We start from the raw sequence: 16,960 nt of genomic DNA, 5'->3' as shown, positions 1-16,960 counted from the left end.
ACACATATGTTAAGAGACTCTAAGTTTTGTTGGAAATCTTTTTTTCTCTTACTTGTGTCAGTGTTGTTATAGACATTGACTCCCTTATTTTTATGCAGAGGGAATTCATCGTGCTTTAACATTGAAAGCAAATGTATTTCATTTCCGATCTAGCAGCACGATCTTGACTCACTCTGAAAATCTACTTCCAGCCCTCTTTTTTTAGTTTGTCGTTTTAGGAAAAGGTTTTGGCTAAAATAAGTTGCTTAAAATCGTAGCTTGCTCAAGTTTAGAACCGTATTTTTTATAACGACACACGAAAACCTTTGAAATCATTCTCGAGCAGATAAGTTTAGTGTAGAGATTGTTTTTTGTTGTTGTTGTTGTTGTTTTTTTTAGCTAGCGTCAGATGTTACCGTTTACTCGATGAGTCCTACAAAATCCTCCGTATTATTTCTACAGTTTGAAGTAAAGCAAAGATGGAAGAGAGGGAAGTGATGGCGGAATGCGCCACCGATGTTTTGGTCAGTTTCCCCGAGTCGCTGCATCTGTACACAGGACTGCTGACAGTAACTACAGTGTGCGGAGGGCTGTCGGGAATATTAGCTGCTGCTCTTTTGTATGTCTTCTGTCTGAAGCCTTTGCTGTTGACGAGACAAGTAAGCATAAATGGTGTCTTCCACATCCGCTGAATCCACTGTATTGATTCCTTATACTTTACATTCCATATTTGAGATGTTTGTTTTCTCTTTTGTCCCATCAGGGTTACAATGCAAGTAGACTGCTTGAACCTGATGATGCTGAATTAGACAACAACCAAAGGGACTATGTCAGCAAATGCAAGGAGGAGCCTCCAAGTGGAACCACTAATGACAAAGTATTACTCTAAGACTCAATTACTGAAAGTTAGTGTTGTTTTGCACAGGTACATGATGAGGGAAATCGAGTCCAAAATTACCACAACATTCATGCTCATGATGACTGCTTGTAAACTTCTGAGCAAAACTGTACATGCATAAACTTGTATTTTTAGTCAGTGTCACAAAGTTTTTGATGGTTAAGACTTCTCTTTAATAGTTTACTCTGTTTACTTATTGAGCAGGAGAAGAAGCAGCCACCCGTGAACAGCGATGTGGCTGCTTTTGCATCCAGAGCAAAAGTGGTTTATCCCATCAACCAAAAATACAGAGTAAGTCCACCATCTCTAGAACATGTGGCAGAATTACACGTACACAACTAAACAGTGTTTTATTCCAGATATGCTAAAGTGTTTCCCTTTTTTTGGCTAAAGCTGTTAATTTTGTCTGTTTACCACAAATATCAGTAGAATCTGAATGATTTTATGTATGCAGATGAATCCACATGATTAACTAACATTGCAGTTGAAAAATATTTTGCAAAATATACCCACAGTATTGTTAAGTGCAAGTGATCAAAGTGGGTTGAATATTAACCGGATGCAAACTAACTGATGGAAGTTTGACTTCGATTGACATACACTAATAAGTTGTATTTGTATTCTTCCATTAACTGCATATTTCATTAACTACAATATGCACAATGCTAGTTAGAAATAGAATTGATATAGAGAATATGTATGAGTTGTGTTTTACAATGACAAGAAGGAAACATGGCCTACTTGGCTACTGATCACGCTTTATGTTTCACTGTACCTGTCAGCCTTTAGCAGATGGAGCATCCAATCCGTCTCTACATGAGCACTCAAAGTTGCCAGTGATGCCTAATGAAGAGTCGTCCTCCTTCATGGATGGAGAGTCTGTGAGCCAAGAGCAGGACAACGATGGCAGCAGTCAGTTTATTTTCTCCTCGCTGTTCCCCAAGAGCTTACAGAACCAGAGTTTTAACAGGGTTTCCCACTATCCCCACACACTGACACAAACAGGGTAAAAAATAACTGTACACACACACACACACACACACACACACACATTATAACCACCAAGTAATCATGGCACATTGCACAGATCCAAGTAACAACACTCACTCGTTTGTTTACACAGTTTTGGAGGTAGGATCAGCCTTTACTGTTTGGCCCTGCAGGACATACAACATTACTGCTCTCAGCTTCAAGACGAAAAATATCTGGTGAGCTTTAATCATCTGTCTTATAATGTACTAGATCTCTTGTAGAGATCCTTTAAAGAATGTTGTCATACTAATGTATCTTTTTTATTTACTTCATATTTTAGATTTTTCTGCAGATGGTGAAAATAATATTGAACTATCGGTTTCCAAAAGACAAAAATGATGCTTCCTTTTCCAAGAATATTCTTCAGATGCAAGAAAAGGTAGGAGTCAATTACTAGTACTGTATTTAGAATCCCTGACTTTTAAAATTTTCAATGTAAGCATCAGTTTTTATCATTTAAGGAACTGAATGAGTTGAGGAAACAGTTGACTGCAGGCCAAGCTGTGAGTGAGAAGAGTCACGATGATCCATGCACATTGGAAGAAATTGAGAGAAGTCAGAAAGATCTTCTTGAACGTGGCCTTCAAATGGTAAAAGTCAAGAGGAACAGCTGTTTCACATCTTTTAGACTCCCTCTATTTATGCTGTCCTTCCATGAATAAACATGGCTGCACAATGTTTATTTCTCTTCATAGTCCAAAAGTTTCAGCAAACAGGTGGAGGACTTGTGCCAACAGCTACTTAAGAAGACCAGCTCTTTCTCTCCAGATGAAGCTCAGAATGTGATTCAGTCTCTGATTCAGACACTTCTTTTAGTAGAGAAGCATCTGCTGAAGGCTCAAGAAGTAGATCTAAAGGTAAACTAACACTCGTCATTTGGAGTAGCATTTATTTTGATTCTCATCACTTTTGTCATCATTTTAAGACCTACTGACTGAAAATATGCTTCTGAGTATGTCTGTTATTTTCCATTTCTTAGAAAATGCAACAGAAGTTGTTGTGGTGGGAGGAGCTGACAGGTCTCATTCAATCCCAGCCTGCCTTGCTAAGACAGGAGGTGACTCTAAGGCAAGGCTTGATAGCTACAACTCTGGAACAGCTGACAAGCGATGACGTGTTGAAATTTAGCCAAATGGAAAAGATCCTTTCAAAAATTCAGGCTACACTGATTGAAGGCCTTCAGCAGTGCACTGACGGTAAGATGAATAAACTGAAATTGTTTTAGTTGAATCTCATGAAAATATTGTGTGGTTCTACCAAATAAGAGAATTATATTTGACAGTAAGACGTATGTTTCTTAAGGCATATATTTACTAAACGGGGGGGGGAATATGTAATGACATTTTTACAATGATTGACCAAATGTGTGTGGAGTCATCTTCTAATATACTCAAATGGTTCCCAGAGACAAATGGCAATCTGTAATATCTAGCCTAGTTCTTAAATTTAAGTGGTGTACTCTCTGAAAATAGGTCATTTTCTGGGAATCCTCTTTAGCTCCTTAAATAAGGTCAAGTTCTTTCAGGACAGCAGAGAGTATCATACTGTATGTATTAGTGCATCCCAGACTCTCAGCCTCTTTCTACATATCCCTCACTGTTGTCATAGACAACAAAAACAGGACAATGCTGTTTAGATGTTAACTGTGTCTGCAATTTTCAGCCAAAGAATCTTTTCTTTTTGGACTTATTGGTACTTTTATTTCCTTTTGTGCTCGAGATTTTATTAATTGTGAGAAACCTAAATAGACTATGGAGCTATGCAGCTAGGAGACATTGTTCTGTTAAATTTAATCCATCATGACTACTTGCTAAATACAACTTGCACACTATTTTTGCACTGCAATAAAAGAAATGCAGTTATCTTGCTAATCCTGAGCTTGACAGATTCCTCTCTGCTGCAGATTGCATAAAAAAGACAAATGAGCTGGTGAATGAGAAGTGCAGCAAAAAGGTGTCCAAGAGGAAGAAGCTTCAGAGGAGTCACACCAAGGAGAAGAGCCGTGCCTTAGAACTGAAACAGAGTCCGAGTGACCTACAGGAGCTTACCAAGGTCAGGTCCAATACCTTAGGGATTGCTGTTGAAATGGGAATGTGTGACAGAGCTTTAAAGAATATGATTATCTGTTGGTACTTGAGGAATTTTCCTCTTGTCAGTTTTCGTGACTGTAGTTACAATATCTAGGAAAAAGAGCCCATGGAAAGTGTGCATGTAAGTCTGAGCTTATGTGCCCTCCAGGTATATCATGAGTTGCTGATGAAGCACAGGCAACAGATTTGGGACTTGGAGCAGCAGCAGGACAGCAGGGTGGTTGACGGCCTCTGTGACCTCTGGAAGGTAAATGATCAATCGCTAAATTCTGTCTGCTTACAGAGCTCGTCTGTTTTTCTTATGCAGTTTCTGTGTCTTCAGAAACTTAGTACCTCTTGGTCCAAGAGGCTCGGGGAGCTGGCCAAGGATGTTTTTCTCTCCTCTGTTCCTGCTCAGACAAAGCTCCCTGCTGAACACTGTGAGAAACTGTGGCTGGATCTGGAGCAGGAGCTGTCTGCTCAGCTGCAGCAGGTGGAGTGCACTACCAGGCAGCAACTGGATGACATTAGGGCTGAGCTGGATACATACGAACAGGTAGAAATTTTGGGATGAATCTGTGTCATTGTTTCATTTCACATTTCAAATTTAATTAATTTTTTCCCCCCTGTAATTTATTCCGATTTTTAAATCCTGCCCAGTGATCTAATTACATGAGAATGTGCTTTTCCTTGTTTTAAACTGAGCTTCTCTTTGTGTAGGTATGGAGTGAAGGGATTGCTTTAGGGCAGTCCTGTCTGCAACACCTGAGGGAACAACAGATGAAGATCATCCAAGCCATGGTAGCCAAACAGAGCTACACACTCAACAGGTAAAATCGTAAAAAAATATTTATGACATATTGAGTGTATAAAAAAAAAAAAAAAAAAAAAACTAGGTCTGCACTGTGGCCAAATCCACTTATGAGTTAATAGGAAGTAATGGAATGTAATATTTCTCTTAGTGAAATGGGGAAGCTGATAGAGAAGAAACATGAGCACTTTCTGCTGGTGGTGCAGAGACACTTTGTGGTCAGACACTTTTGTCTACATATGCTGAAAGAGATGAGGCTGTCCAAGCTGAAGGCACTATCTCAGACTGATTTCAGAGCTCTACTAATAGAAGACCCCAGTAAAAGCCCGCTGTGTGTCAATTTAACTCTCAAGGTGGGAAAATTCACACATATAAACACAGTTTTTTAAAATTTATTCAGTGTTTTAATAATTCTTCTGTTGAACACTGTTATCTGCTAACAGTCACAGAATGGCAGGCCCAGCCTTGCAGAGAGACATCTGGGCCCAGAGAGTCAGCTATTGGGGAATAGCTTCCAGCAGGAGTTCCTGTCTGAACTGGAAACGGGAACAGAGCTCCTTCAGAGCCATGCACAGCTGGTACTAGGCAACACCCTAAGCTATGCCATTCAACAAATGAGGGAAGACCCGCCTACAGAGTTACAGACCGCTTCTAGCCTGAAGGTAAGACCTGGGTGAAAGTCGTTTAATTTCACTTATTTTTATAAATGTCTAATAAACTGAGAATTAGCTTCCAGTGGTTGGTTTTCATTACGTTGCAGGCTATAACCTTTTTATTCCACTAGCACCACCTGACTGAAGCTGCTGCAGAGAGCGTTTACTTGACCAAAGATTCTCTTACTTCGCTGGTCCGAAGCTACTATTCCCACCTGCACGATATCACCAGAAAACTGCACCAGGATGATTCAAACATAAACCAGGGTGAGACAGACCCAGCACGAGTTTAGTTTTTAAACTAAAGTAACCAGAGTAACCCTATATTCATTACTGAGTACTCAGAAATCTTGAAAGGGCTGCCTTCTTATTTGTAAAATTATTTTCTCATTTGTTACAAATGTCCCCTTCCAAATAATCCCAAAGGTGCTCTTTTGGTTTGAAATCTGGTGACTGGAGGACAATTAAGTACAATGAACTCATTGTCAACAAACCACTTTGAGCTATTTGACGCAAAATGGTTGAAGAGGGAGGATGGATCGGTGCTTTCATGTTGGTTACACTCGATTTGTATTTCCAATGTTTTTTCAATCTCTGATGTCCAGTTTTGGTGAGCCTAGCCTCAGTTTCCTGTTCTTAGCTGAAAGGGTGCCACTCATTGTGGTCTTCTGCTGCTGTAGCCCATCTACTTCAAGGTTGATGTGTTGTGTGCTCAGAGATGCTCTTTAGCATACCTTGGTTGTAACAAGGTATGAAGAATAGCACTTGTTACCTATAAACTACTTCAAGGTAATAGGTAACTCATATAAAAAGTGGTTATTTGATTTCCCTCAAAAGGAGGCAATACTCTAGGCATTTTCTCCCAGTACACAGCACTGACTGCGAACACTTAGCGTGTGTTACTGTAAGAGCTGTAATAGGACAGGGTTGAAATAAACTGTTAACAGAAGAGAGCAGATGATGCTAGTCAGATGTGTTGTTATTACTTAAGCTATGAATGATTTCCTGTAAGGAGGAAGGAGAAGCTGAAATGACTTGCTTCAGAAGTGCACGATCTAATAGAGTTCACCATTTTCCAATGAAAGATAACTGAAGCTTCTTTTGATCTGTGAATCAAGTAGAGGTGTTCTATTAGAGTCAGAAAAAAACAAACTATAGCTGAAATGAGCATAATAAATGGCAAATTTTACATTTAAAATTGTATGTCAGCTAGTAGTCAGTAGACAGAAAATCCATCTTACTCTTTTTACTCTTGTAAACATTTCCTTCAATCCTTCAGAGGTGAAAGAGGGGCAAGAGAGCAGCAGGGCCTTGCTGAGAGAGCTAATGAACTGGAGCAAGAAACCCGGATCTGCTGAATTCCAACAGAGGTACATAAAACTGGTAGAGCTGGGGGTTTTTTTTTTTCAGTGCTACATTATTGTGAATTAATTCTTACAAAACATGTACAGTGGTCCCTTGGTATAATGCGGTTCACCTTTCGCGGCCTCGCTGTTTCGCCGATTTTTTTTGGTGTGCAATCTTGCATGCTTTTTTTTTTTTTTTTTTTTTTTTTTTTTTTTTTTTTTTTACAGCACATTGTGTTCTGTGTCCTGATTGGCTGTAGACCATTGTCAATCAGTCTCCTCCGTGCCATGTCTCCTGTACAGTACAGAATGCGTTCAGCTTGTCAAATTTACATAAATCTTCGATCGCTAGCAGTGTGACTCTGAAGTGCTGCACTGTATGTTTGTAAGTTTTCTCCCCGTGCAAACGTTTTGCACCATCAAAAGCACCTGCCCTAGCACCCAAAAGGCAGAGGAAGATGCTAACCATCGCACAAAAAGTTGGACTTCTGGACATGCTAAAGGGAGGTAGAAGTTACTGTATTTTTTGGACCATAAGGCGCACCAGATTATAAGGCACATTAAGCGAAACAAAACAGTCAGATAAGTCAAACTCTACTCAGCTCATTCTTCTTGCTTCCTCTACTTCCGTACCATTGATTCATTAATGTTGAATTCTCTGGCAGCTGCTCTATTCCCATGTTCTGGACCTGAAAACAGGGTTTGATCTTTGGTTTCATTCTATAATACTGGACATATTTTTCTACAAAGGCTTGAACTTTGAGAGTGTTTAAACAAGAGAGAAAAGTGTGAAAATGTTCATGCCTGTCTGAGAAAAGTGTATAAAGTGTGTAGTGAGGGGTTTTACAGTCTTAAAACATCTATAATAATTGTAAAAAATGAAGCGCGCTACTTCGCGGATTTCACCTATCGCGGGTTATTTTTAGAACGTAACTCCCGCGATAAACGAGGGACCACTGTATATAATTTTCCATTTATCTTTGTTTTCAAATGTATTAGGGTTGAACTTCACAAAAGAAAGGTGCTGGAGCAATATGATCTGGATCAGGAGTCGACTTACGAGCAGCTTAATCAAAAGAAAATAGCCCAGGATCAAACCATGCAAAGGGTCAAAGAAGAGTTACTGGTTAGTATGCTTCGTCTGCACTGTACTTTTTGATAGTAGGTGCATTTACATCCTTTAGATGTGTTGTGTTAACATTGTGATGCTTTGTCCATTAGGAGGCAGAAAAAAGCTTCATAACTGAGCTTGCAGCTTTGGCCCGGATTTCTGTGCAGAGCCATGATCCAGAACACAGCAGTGAAGAGGACGACATTGGTAACCACCCTTACCCCAGACAATTAAATTGTCTATATATTCCCATTTCACTCTTTCATGTCCCTTTTAATTTGTTTGCATTTGAACAGGTGATCAGAGTGGCCCGATACTGGACCTACTGGCCCTTAATCCAGCATTAGATCCAGCTTTGAACCCTTCACTCACCCCGACTGTAGTAACACCAGTGAAGAATTCAAAACAGAAGAAGGAAAGAAAGCGAGAATCTCATCAGAGTTGACATCATTCCACAGCGTTTACAATTTCCTGCAGTAATATTCTGTAAAAGGTTGACTCTTTTTTTTTTGTTATAGTTTTGCTCTTATAAAGCCAAAGTGTCTCTGTTGATACTAGTATTGTCATAAAAAGGTTTAAGTCAGATTTGAAATACTGTTATTCTGAAATGTTTCCCTCAGTTTTTCTGTATTTTTAAGTGTATCATGACATAACAACTCACTGAAAGTGATGAATTGTGTCTTCCTTTCATACCCGACTATGAGAACTGCTACTCAACAGGCCCTGTCAGTAAAACATTTACTGCCTACACCCACACTGCTTTTCATACCACTGCTCATTCTCTGTATTGATTCCTGAGTACACGGGATGATGGATGCTTTTCTAGTGAGTTGTTGGATGAATTAGGGATGTCCATCCTTATTGTAGCAGAGTGCTACTACTCAGCGATGAAAGCCTCGCATCTCTCTTGGTCTAATGGGGTTTTAAGTACAACCCTTTATGGATGATAATGCAGAGTAATGGTGAAAACTCTGGGAGGGCTGGAGTCTGGCAGACACTTTTGTGTGTGCACAGCAATCCAGCAGGCAATTTAGCCTGCACCTTATGGTTCACTGTCGGTTTGAAGTTGAAGGAGTGTCAATTAGCAAACATCAATTTTTAATCTGCCCTTTATTTTCATGCTCATCTTGCACACATAGCCAATTATTGCCCTGGCAGCCTGAGAAAATATGCTCCAGGTCCTGACCCACTCTTGCACATCACAGTGCCCTGCCAAGTGTCTCTCCTGCACTGTGTCAGTTAGAAATGTCGGTGTACTGTTGACTTTACAAGTGTCGTCGCTGATCTGTGGTGAGGGGAAACCGTTTGGATGTATTTTGAGGTCCCTTAGGGGACTGCAGGGACTTGTGGGAAGATGACCTGATTTCTAATTTTCTCCTCTCCTGCCTGGGCTGTGGGCTCGTCACTGCTTCAAACACAGAAGCCCGTGAAAAGAGTGTGACTAAAACGATGCTACACCAGACCTATTTGGAATACGGTTTCTCTGTCAGCGTAAATCTGGATGTTTGGTTGATGGATACAGGCGTGGCTGTAATTCTGCACTGGTAGATTCAGGTAAGTGGAAATACACTTAGGTTTGCCTTGGGATATGCTTCACTGTTACCGATGTGTTTACAACCTAAATTGCATATTTGCAGCATTTTTCTGTAATTGTTTTTATCCCATCTGACACACTAATCCAAAAGAGGTCATGTTTTTTTTTTTTCTTTAAAAACAAAAGAAAGAAAGACAGTGGTCCATACTGTTTGTATATTAAGATCATTTCCAAATGCAACAATTGGAGTTTCCAAATGCACGTTAGTATGTTCATCCATATGGTCTTCATTTGTTCAGTAAATGCCCTGAAGCTGTTAATAGAAAAAGTGGATTAAAAATGTCCAGTGAGGTAAGTGTGCGCAGTGTGACGGCGTCATCAGATCAGATGATCGTTTATTTTAGGACCCCAGAATAAGGTCGCTTTCCAAAACTGAAAAAAGTATCCTCTGTACAGGAAGGTGTCTGAATCGCTTCTGTAACTAACAGAAACTTGTAAGCTAATATAAGAACCACAACATAATAAATGTGACTGTAAAATCAGTATGACATAATTTAGAACCGGTAAACTATATTTTTTATAATAATAATATAAAAGAAATGTGTTGTAGCAGTAATGGCTAGGCTACAATAACTTCACTTACATCACTATTGTTTTTTGTTATTTATAAACAGCATGTGTATTATTCTAATTTAAGTAATTCAACAAACATGCTTTCCTGGGGAAACTATTTTATCTTCACTCACTTTTTGACTGGTCAGATATAGGACTTCAATTCCCTTTGCGATCATGTTTAAGTGGCATTAATACTTTGTAGTTTTGTGGCATTGTCTTGCATTTGAGAAGTGCTATATTTAAATGTGTGTCTTTGCCTTTCCTAACTGCTTTCTTCTGCTTGTCAGGTGAGCAACCATGGCTAACCTGCAGCAGGAATACCCTGGAGTTCTTCTGGGGATCCTGGAGGAACTGGCCAATATGCGCCAATGGCTTACGTTCCAGGATCTTTGTCGTATGGTCAGCAGCCGCTTTGACCTCGAGCACCTTATTGAGCTCAGGAGTTTGCTCTTTGCTGCAGCTAGCAGGGATCCCTGTTTCCCAGCCACTCTGTTCAGGGACAGAGTTTCTACCAGAGGCCAGGGGCTATCACCCATAGGTGTCGCTGCTGACATAGTAACTATCTTCAATCTTATTCAGATGACGGGTGGGGTCTCTGAAGGGAGCCAACCAATGAGAGCCCCCACTGTCCTGCCTGTTGACCAGTCCCCAGGCCCCAGTCTGCCTGGGATCCACCAGCTGAATATCCCTGGTCGAGAACGAGTACGCACCCACTCTGACTCCAGTGGCCAGCCTATTGACCAGCACTTGCTTTTTCCAAAATCAAATTACTCAACGCGGAAACGAGCAAGTCTTCCCCCGGATCCTATCTCACTTGTGTCCTCCCCCCCAATAAGAGCGAGGGCTGTGTCTTTCGACTTGCCTCACACCACCCTTCTGTATCCTAGCAGTCAAATCCCTGACAACGCGATGAAGAATATCTACCTACCTTTGGAAACAGACAGTGAGTCTAGTGGAGATTCTGCCACGGTGGAGGTGTTTGAAGCTGAACAGGGAACATCGGTTGACCAGAAGAGAAACATCTTCAGGAAAGACTTCCACAACCAGCCACCTTTAATACCCCAGGTCACTGTTAGCAGTGAGTCTCCCAGTCCCAACAAAGGGCAGAAAGGATTCGACAATCTCAGCTTTGATATTATCCCTAATCCTTACCCATCACCAACAGCAGTTCACCAGATGCCAGAGCAGCGGGTTAAACATGAAAGCTTGGATGACCTACAGGACTCAACGTATTTCGGACCCGGCTCTATCCCGGAGCCATCCCCACGGCACCTTCAACCTCCTAGGACAAAAAAGCATGCGTGGAGCAGTAAAAGTCACAGTCTAGAGGATCGGCTAGGCCTAGACAGCATTGGGATGAGCATAGAATCACAAGGGGGGCAACTGCCAAGACGTTCAACCCCTGCTATCAGTAGGGGATTTGGGGGGTCTTCAGGAGGAGAGAGTGGAGATAGTGGATTGCCAGGTGGAGGTGATGGATTCAAAGCTCAGGCAACACAGACAGACCCACCGGACCCTCGGCGACTCCGTAGCCTTGTTCATGCTGATCGCCTATCTTTTATGACCTCATTAGATGACCCTGAGTTTGGGGAAGATGACATCAGTGCCATCTTTCGTTTCTTAGATGACATTAGTATGTGTGGTTCCACAGGAGTCCTGCACCCCAGTGACAGCACCGCTAACCAGGACACCCCTGAGGCTAGACGTGGCCGGCTAGGTCAACTCCAGAGGCTCTTTCACTCTCTAGAAAGCAGTGATGATGGGCTGAAAGCCAGTGTCTGTAAGTTACTGCTTCGTATGAGCCAGATAGAAAGACAACTAGAATCACTGAATGATGTGAAGTCTGAGATTTCCCAGGTACTTTCTGCTTTGCAGCGATTAGATGAAAAGATCCAGCAGCCACCCGGAGGTGGCGGACAAGTTACAGGTGGGAGATGGCTTGAACCTCTTAGTGGTGTCTCCTCTTTCATGAGCCACCCTTTAACTCCTTCAGAATCATCAGAGCCTCAACCTTTGTCTGCATCTGGACATCTGTTTCCCGCTACCAGCTCCAGTAGTCTGGACTGGAGCCGTTGGAATACTCCAGGAGATCAAACAGAAAGCAGCAAAGGTCAGCCAGATTCAAAGGGCGTGAAAGAAGGGAAGAAGGATGGATCATCTAGTCGTGCCTCTAAAACCCAGCCTGAAGAGAAAAGTGTCTCTGATTCCAAACAACTGAATGTGTCTAACTCTGCAAGAGACTGGCCTGTGTCATTCTCAAAAAGTAAAGATGGCAAAGCTTCACAAAGAAAAACCGGGCAGGTAAAGTAATTCCACATAGTATTTGATCCTGTATTTTCTATGATACAAAAAATAAATGTTAGATGAGAGATTAGTTCAAAAGCATATAATTAATCTCCCTTAAATGTACACAACAGTTTCAGCCACGTGTATAAACATGATGCTCGGCCTCAAAAAGGCATGTTTTTAACTCTGTATTTTGCCGACTAGACATATATGATTATGTGGTTGTTTGACAAGTGAGCTATTGGTTTAAACTTTTAGGATGACTAAGATTTGGTCAAGACTGAAAAGAAATATATTGAAATGTATATACATTATGGTATTTAGCATAACTAACATTGTCGAGTTTCAAAATTATAAATACTTTAAAGATGTGTTGTCACCTAAACAGCATACATAAAATCTATGTTTGGTGCATATTTATTCTAGGCAGATCAGTCGGGCAGCACGACTAACCTACTCTCCCAAAAGCCTGCCAGCCTGGTGGAACAAGTGTTTAACTCATCCCTGTTCCACCACAAAGACAGCAGTCTCACAGGGGGGCTAAGCTCTGGAAAGGTCCTGGACCCCAGACTGGCCGAGGGAAGGGGAAGACCAATATGGACTGTAGATGACAGAGAAGCACGAATCTCACCATTGGACTTACAGGCAAGGATTTCTGACTTTTAAAGCAACACAGTTGTTAAATAAAGCAAAATAATTTTTGTTTTCTGTATTGTCTCTTAAATTAAGTCAATCACTGCAGTGCGGAAATGACACAAGCAATATGTTGTATGATTTTTTTTTTGATTGCCTAATATCAGTGCCTAATGCAGACTGAAGAAGAAAAAGTTTTCCATATATTAGACAGACTGGGATTTTATGTCAGCTGACATCCATATCGATCAGTCAAACTTTATTTATATTTATGTGTTGCACATTTAATGTCTTAGTGCAAAAGGCAATGACTGGTCAGCCAATAAAAACATGGAACAAGTCTGAAATAATAAATATATATCTACTTGGTATAGAAACTAAATGGAATTATGTCCCTCAGGCTCCCGAGTCTCTGAACCCGAACAACATGGAGTTCTGGATGGACGACATCTACAATCCAGGCTACGATGCTCTACTCAGGCGTAAAGAAGCTGATCTCCGCCGGGCCAAGATCTGCAAGCTGATTGCACTCATAGCCACTGCAGTGACTATCATTCTCATCATCGTCATTCCCATTTGCACCATGGGCCAGTGAAGCCTCTTCCAAACTCACTTTCTTGCCTGATTTCATTTAATTTGTTAATATATTTATTTTCAGCAGCTATGAGCTGTACCTAGGACCATATATGGGATTCTTATTGAGATTAGTGGAGGAGAGACTGTGACTCTTGAGCGGGTTTGATGATCTGCGAATGATCAATACCTCCTTTTATTTCTCTGCATGCACCATCATTATTTATTACTTCAGAAATACAGGAGGATTTTAACTGTTACTGGAAATTACATGTAGTCATTCCCTCGTACAGTTACATACACACTGTAACTCATCTCCCGTGCCAGTTTTTTTTCTCTCATTTGCTATGATTTATTTCATGACTTATGTTCCTACTAGACTGAAGCGGCTGCAAAGGAAGTAATTAACTTTAAAGGTTTTAAACAGTTATACAGTAACTGATAGCATATGTTGAAACTAGTAATACTGAGCCAATGCAAAAGGGACCTTTTATTTTTATTCCCTCCTTTCGTCTGCACTTTTTGAGAAACAACACTGTTAAAAAATGCATTGTGAATATGCTTGAGCACTGAACACTGCCTGACTTGTTCTTGCTGTTCCCCTGAGAACAAACTAGGGCTTATTTCACCTCTATGTAAGATAATTGTTTCATTAGTAAATCAGAGTTTAACATCTGTAATTTATAAATAGAGTTGGATTTCTTTTTATAATTAAGTTTAGTTTTAACATTTCTTCTTGTACTTTAAAAGACATACTGCTCATAAAATGTTAAGTTATTTAAAAAAATAATATTTTTATAGAGTTTTCGCCCATTTTTCAAACTGTCAAATCCACTTTTGAATGTGTCTGACTTGTGGAGCAGAGTGTTTACCAAGCGTCAGGTTTCAAGAAATGAAAGGTTGTTGTTGTTGTCGTTTGTGATGCTTTGGCTCTGGAGCAGTGAAAAAAGGAGGGAGCCCTTTCCAGTAACCACTCTCTGAGTGGATGATTCCACTTGTAATTTAATTGATGGGATGTTTGGAGTCCACCTATGCACATTATCTTTTCACAGTACTCACTTGCCAATAGCTTTTCCACATTTTTGCAGACTCACTTAGCAGATTCATCTGCTGTCCTTTGAAAACGTCCTGTGAACTAAGTATGCTAACTTTCTGTCCCTGACTAAAGAATACATTGCGGCTGATGTCAAATCTGTTCATCTATAGTGGGATACAACAATATATCTCTACAACAAAAACTACCTGTGTAAAGCTTCTATCTTTCAGCTTTTGCTGTCAGAGTGCTGTTGCTTGAACTCCAAATTAAGGCTGTGATGTAATGTGCAGAGTTCCCTTTATTGTGGTTAAAATATAAAGCACACTTACAGTAGACTGTAATCTAATACATCCCCATCGGAAACCACAGCCTTTCAATGACCAGATAATTGAATTAAATACACCACCTCAACAAAAATGTAACATTGTAAGCTGCACAACTTCAGTATTTTTCGGGACTAATTGGATTGGATTGCATCTTCTAGGTGCACATCTTCCTCTGACGTGGATTCCTTTGTTTGTTTGACAGTTGTCATGCCATAAAAACTTCACTTTGCACAGGATGTATAGAGAGAGTGGGTTCTGTTTCAGTGTATGGGCCTAAGTAGATGCACTATATACCTGCCAAGTGCTCCCCATGAGGCTGTTTGTGGATCCATTACCTTTCCAATGGTGCCAGTGAGAAGACTTAACTCAGCACATTCTGCAGGGTGCTTCCTTTGAAACTTCTGTGCATTAGACCATCCTTATACTTTTTTAGTCTTGAAATGCACATAACACTTTTGTTTGTAATGTCGATATTGTTTTTGTAGTATCCACACAACCTTTAGACAGACAGAGGAAATCTGTAAACTTGTTATTCGAGTAAACAATGCCTAAAAAAGAAAACTTGATCGTTAATGTAAGAAAAACATGTCACCATACAATTTTCTGGTGTCCAATGCTTCAATGATGCAAGGATGTTTGTTGACTTGCCTGTCTGCATAAACTCATTAAAAGGGGTGTGTGCCTTTTACAGCAGTTTGTCTGATTTAATAAACTCTAAATGCAAACCTAAATGTAATATATCATAATCATGCACTTATAGCAATACAGACAATGGGGGAAATCCTGCAGAAAAGAACTGCACTGCAAATTTAATTATGTCTCATTTTTCCTCAAGTGTGTGGTTATACTTGCAGACAGGAGAACAAGTCCATCCAATTTAAGAAAGAGCTGGTGATTAGAGGGGGAAAAAAGCGATATTCTGGCAGTCAAATGATCCATGACTAGAGGAAATGTACAAATAAAGATTAATAATTGATAAAGACATAGAGGACGTGTCGACTGACAAATCTGATTATCTCAAACCAGCTATAGTGGACTTGAAGTACTCAGACAGTTCTGAAGTAATGCTCATTTAAAAATAATAATAAACCAGCTAAAGCCTGTTTTTGAATTGTAAACTGTTCTAATATGAACACTTACATGTAAGTTCTGCAGTTGAAAGCGTGTGTGTGTGTTGTTGTCATTAAATCTTGCACAAACAGCTCCTGCTACACCCAGATATGCCATCCGCTGCTGATTAATGATGCTGTTGTGTGCATCCCAGTTGGCACGATGATGGCAACGAGACACAAGGCACAATTACTCACTGTTTCACAACTTTATAATTTCACACATAATTTCCCATTGCTGTATTGCATTCAATAATATACACAGAAAGAGCACGAAGTATATATATTGTGGTGGCTCACTCTGAATAAAACTGCCTTTTTAACATATAGTGAAAACTGCATAGTCTATATATAAAAGTATAGACTATGCAGAAAGACTAGAAAATCACTGACTATATGTACTAATATTTACTCACGGTCAGTAAGGTAGGCTTGTCAAACTAAGTGGCCTCATGTGAAAATCTTAAAAAAATAAAAACCTTTAATACTTTTGTTCGATACATTTCAGGAATATTAAAAGTGCCCATGATGATTATTTGTTTGTTTAAATAAATAGATAGATAAATAGATACTTTATTGATACCACAAGTGAAATTGTTGTGTTACAGCAGCATGATAAAGAATAAAAAATAGTACAGTCTACAATAAATAACAAAGAAACAGCACTTTTTAGTGCCACAGCCGCCTGGTAAGGGCCTTATACTCAGGGGCGGATCTACAAGGGTGTTATGGGGTGGCATGTGCCACCCTAAAATAATCTCTTGCCACCCGTAGTGTCACCCTAGTTTTTTGTATATGACAATGTTGTTTATTAAAATAAGCTAGCATCAACACTTTGAGCCTAGCTGCAGTTAACATTGAATACCTTAAACTGAATATATTGCATAGTGTTACCCTCCCTCCGCACTACTAAAAAATGGTTATTACTTGTTGTCAGTAGTAACCAATG

At 40.1% G+C, this 16,960-nt stretch overlaps 2 protein-coding genes across 3 annotated transcripts; both read left to right on the top strand.

Moving 5' to 3' along the window:
• Positions 1–142: 142 nt before the first annotated feature.
• Positions 143–8,569, top strand: evc (EvC ciliary complex subunit 1). Of its 2 annotated transcripts, XM_005469284.4 has the most exons (20): positions 146–638; positions 743–856; positions 1,082–1,168; positions 1,660–1,883; positions 2,001–2,085; positions 2,190–2,288; positions 2,371–2,499; positions 2,605–2,766; positions 2,889–3,105; positions 3,813–3,961; positions 4,148–4,246; positions 4,322–4,534; positions 4,699–4,808; positions 4,941–5,142; positions 5,233–5,451; positions 5,574–5,709; positions 6,722–6,812; positions 7,788–7,914; positions 8,010–8,106; positions 8,196–8,569. In XM_005469284.4, exons 1-20 carry the CDS (start codon positions 459–461, stop codon positions 8,342–8,344), a joined length of 2,889 nt encoding a protein of 962 aa, XP_005469341.1. In that variant the 5' UTR covers positions 146–458; the 3' UTR covers positions 8,345–8,569. The 2 variants fall into 2 exon arrangements, with proteins under 2 accessions (XP_019214304.1, XP_005469341.1); XM_019358759.2 differs by lacking the exons at positions 6,722–6,812; positions 7,788–7,914; positions 8,010–8,106; positions 8,196–8,569 and having other exon boundaries at positions 143–638; positions 5,550–5,681.
• A 125-nt stretch (positions 8,570–8,694) lies between these two features.
• On the top strand, positions 8,695–15,603 carry LOC100704675 (UPF0258 protein KIAA1024). The gene is made up of 4 exons (XM_003441401.5): positions 8,695–9,453; positions 10,336–12,349; positions 12,761–12,979; positions 13,368–15,603. The coding sequence occupies exons 2-4, from the start codon at positions 10,346–10,348 to the stop codon at positions 13,560–13,562; spliced, it is 2,418 nt and encodes an 805-aa protein (XP_003441449.1). The 5' UTR covers positions 8,695–9,453; positions 10,336–10,345; the 3' UTR covers positions 13,563–15,603.
• Positions 15,604–16,960: the final 1,357 nt, after the last annotated feature.

Source organism: Oreochromis niloticus, linkage group LG5 (assembly GCF_001858045.2).
Source record: "Oreochromis niloticus isolate F11D_XX linkage group LG5, O_niloticus_UMD_NMBU, whole genome shotgun sequence".
NCBI lineage: Eukaryota > Metazoa > Chordata > Actinopteri > Cichliformes > Cichlidae > Oreochromis > Oreochromis niloticus.
This window is presented reverse-complemented; position numbering and strand designations above follow the sequence as displayed.

Coding starts and splice junctions, on each gene's coding strand:
- evc (XM_005469284.4), top strand. CDS start 459: ATGGAAGAGAGGGAAGTGATGGCGGAATGCGCCACCGATGTTTTGGTC. Junction 1,169..1,659: donor CCATCAACCAAAAATACAGA/GTAAGTCCACCA, acceptor TGTACCTGTCAG/CCTTTAGCAGATGGAGCATC. Junction 2,289..2,370: donor TTCTTCAGATGCAAGAAAAG/GTAGGAGTCAAT, acceptor TTATCATTTAAG/GAACTGAATGAGTTGAGGAA.
- LOC100704675 (XM_003441401.5), top strand. CDS start 10,346: ATGGCTAACCTGCAGCAGGAATACCCTGGAGTTCTTCTGGGGATCCTG. Junction 12,350..12,760: donor CACAAAGAAAAACCGGGCAG/GTAAAGTAATTC, acceptor TATTTATTCTAG/GCAGATCAGTCGGGCAGCAC. Junction 12,980..13,367: donor TCTCACCATTGGACTTACAG/GCAAGGATTTCT, acceptor TATGTCCCTCAG/GCTCCCGAGTCTCTGAACCC.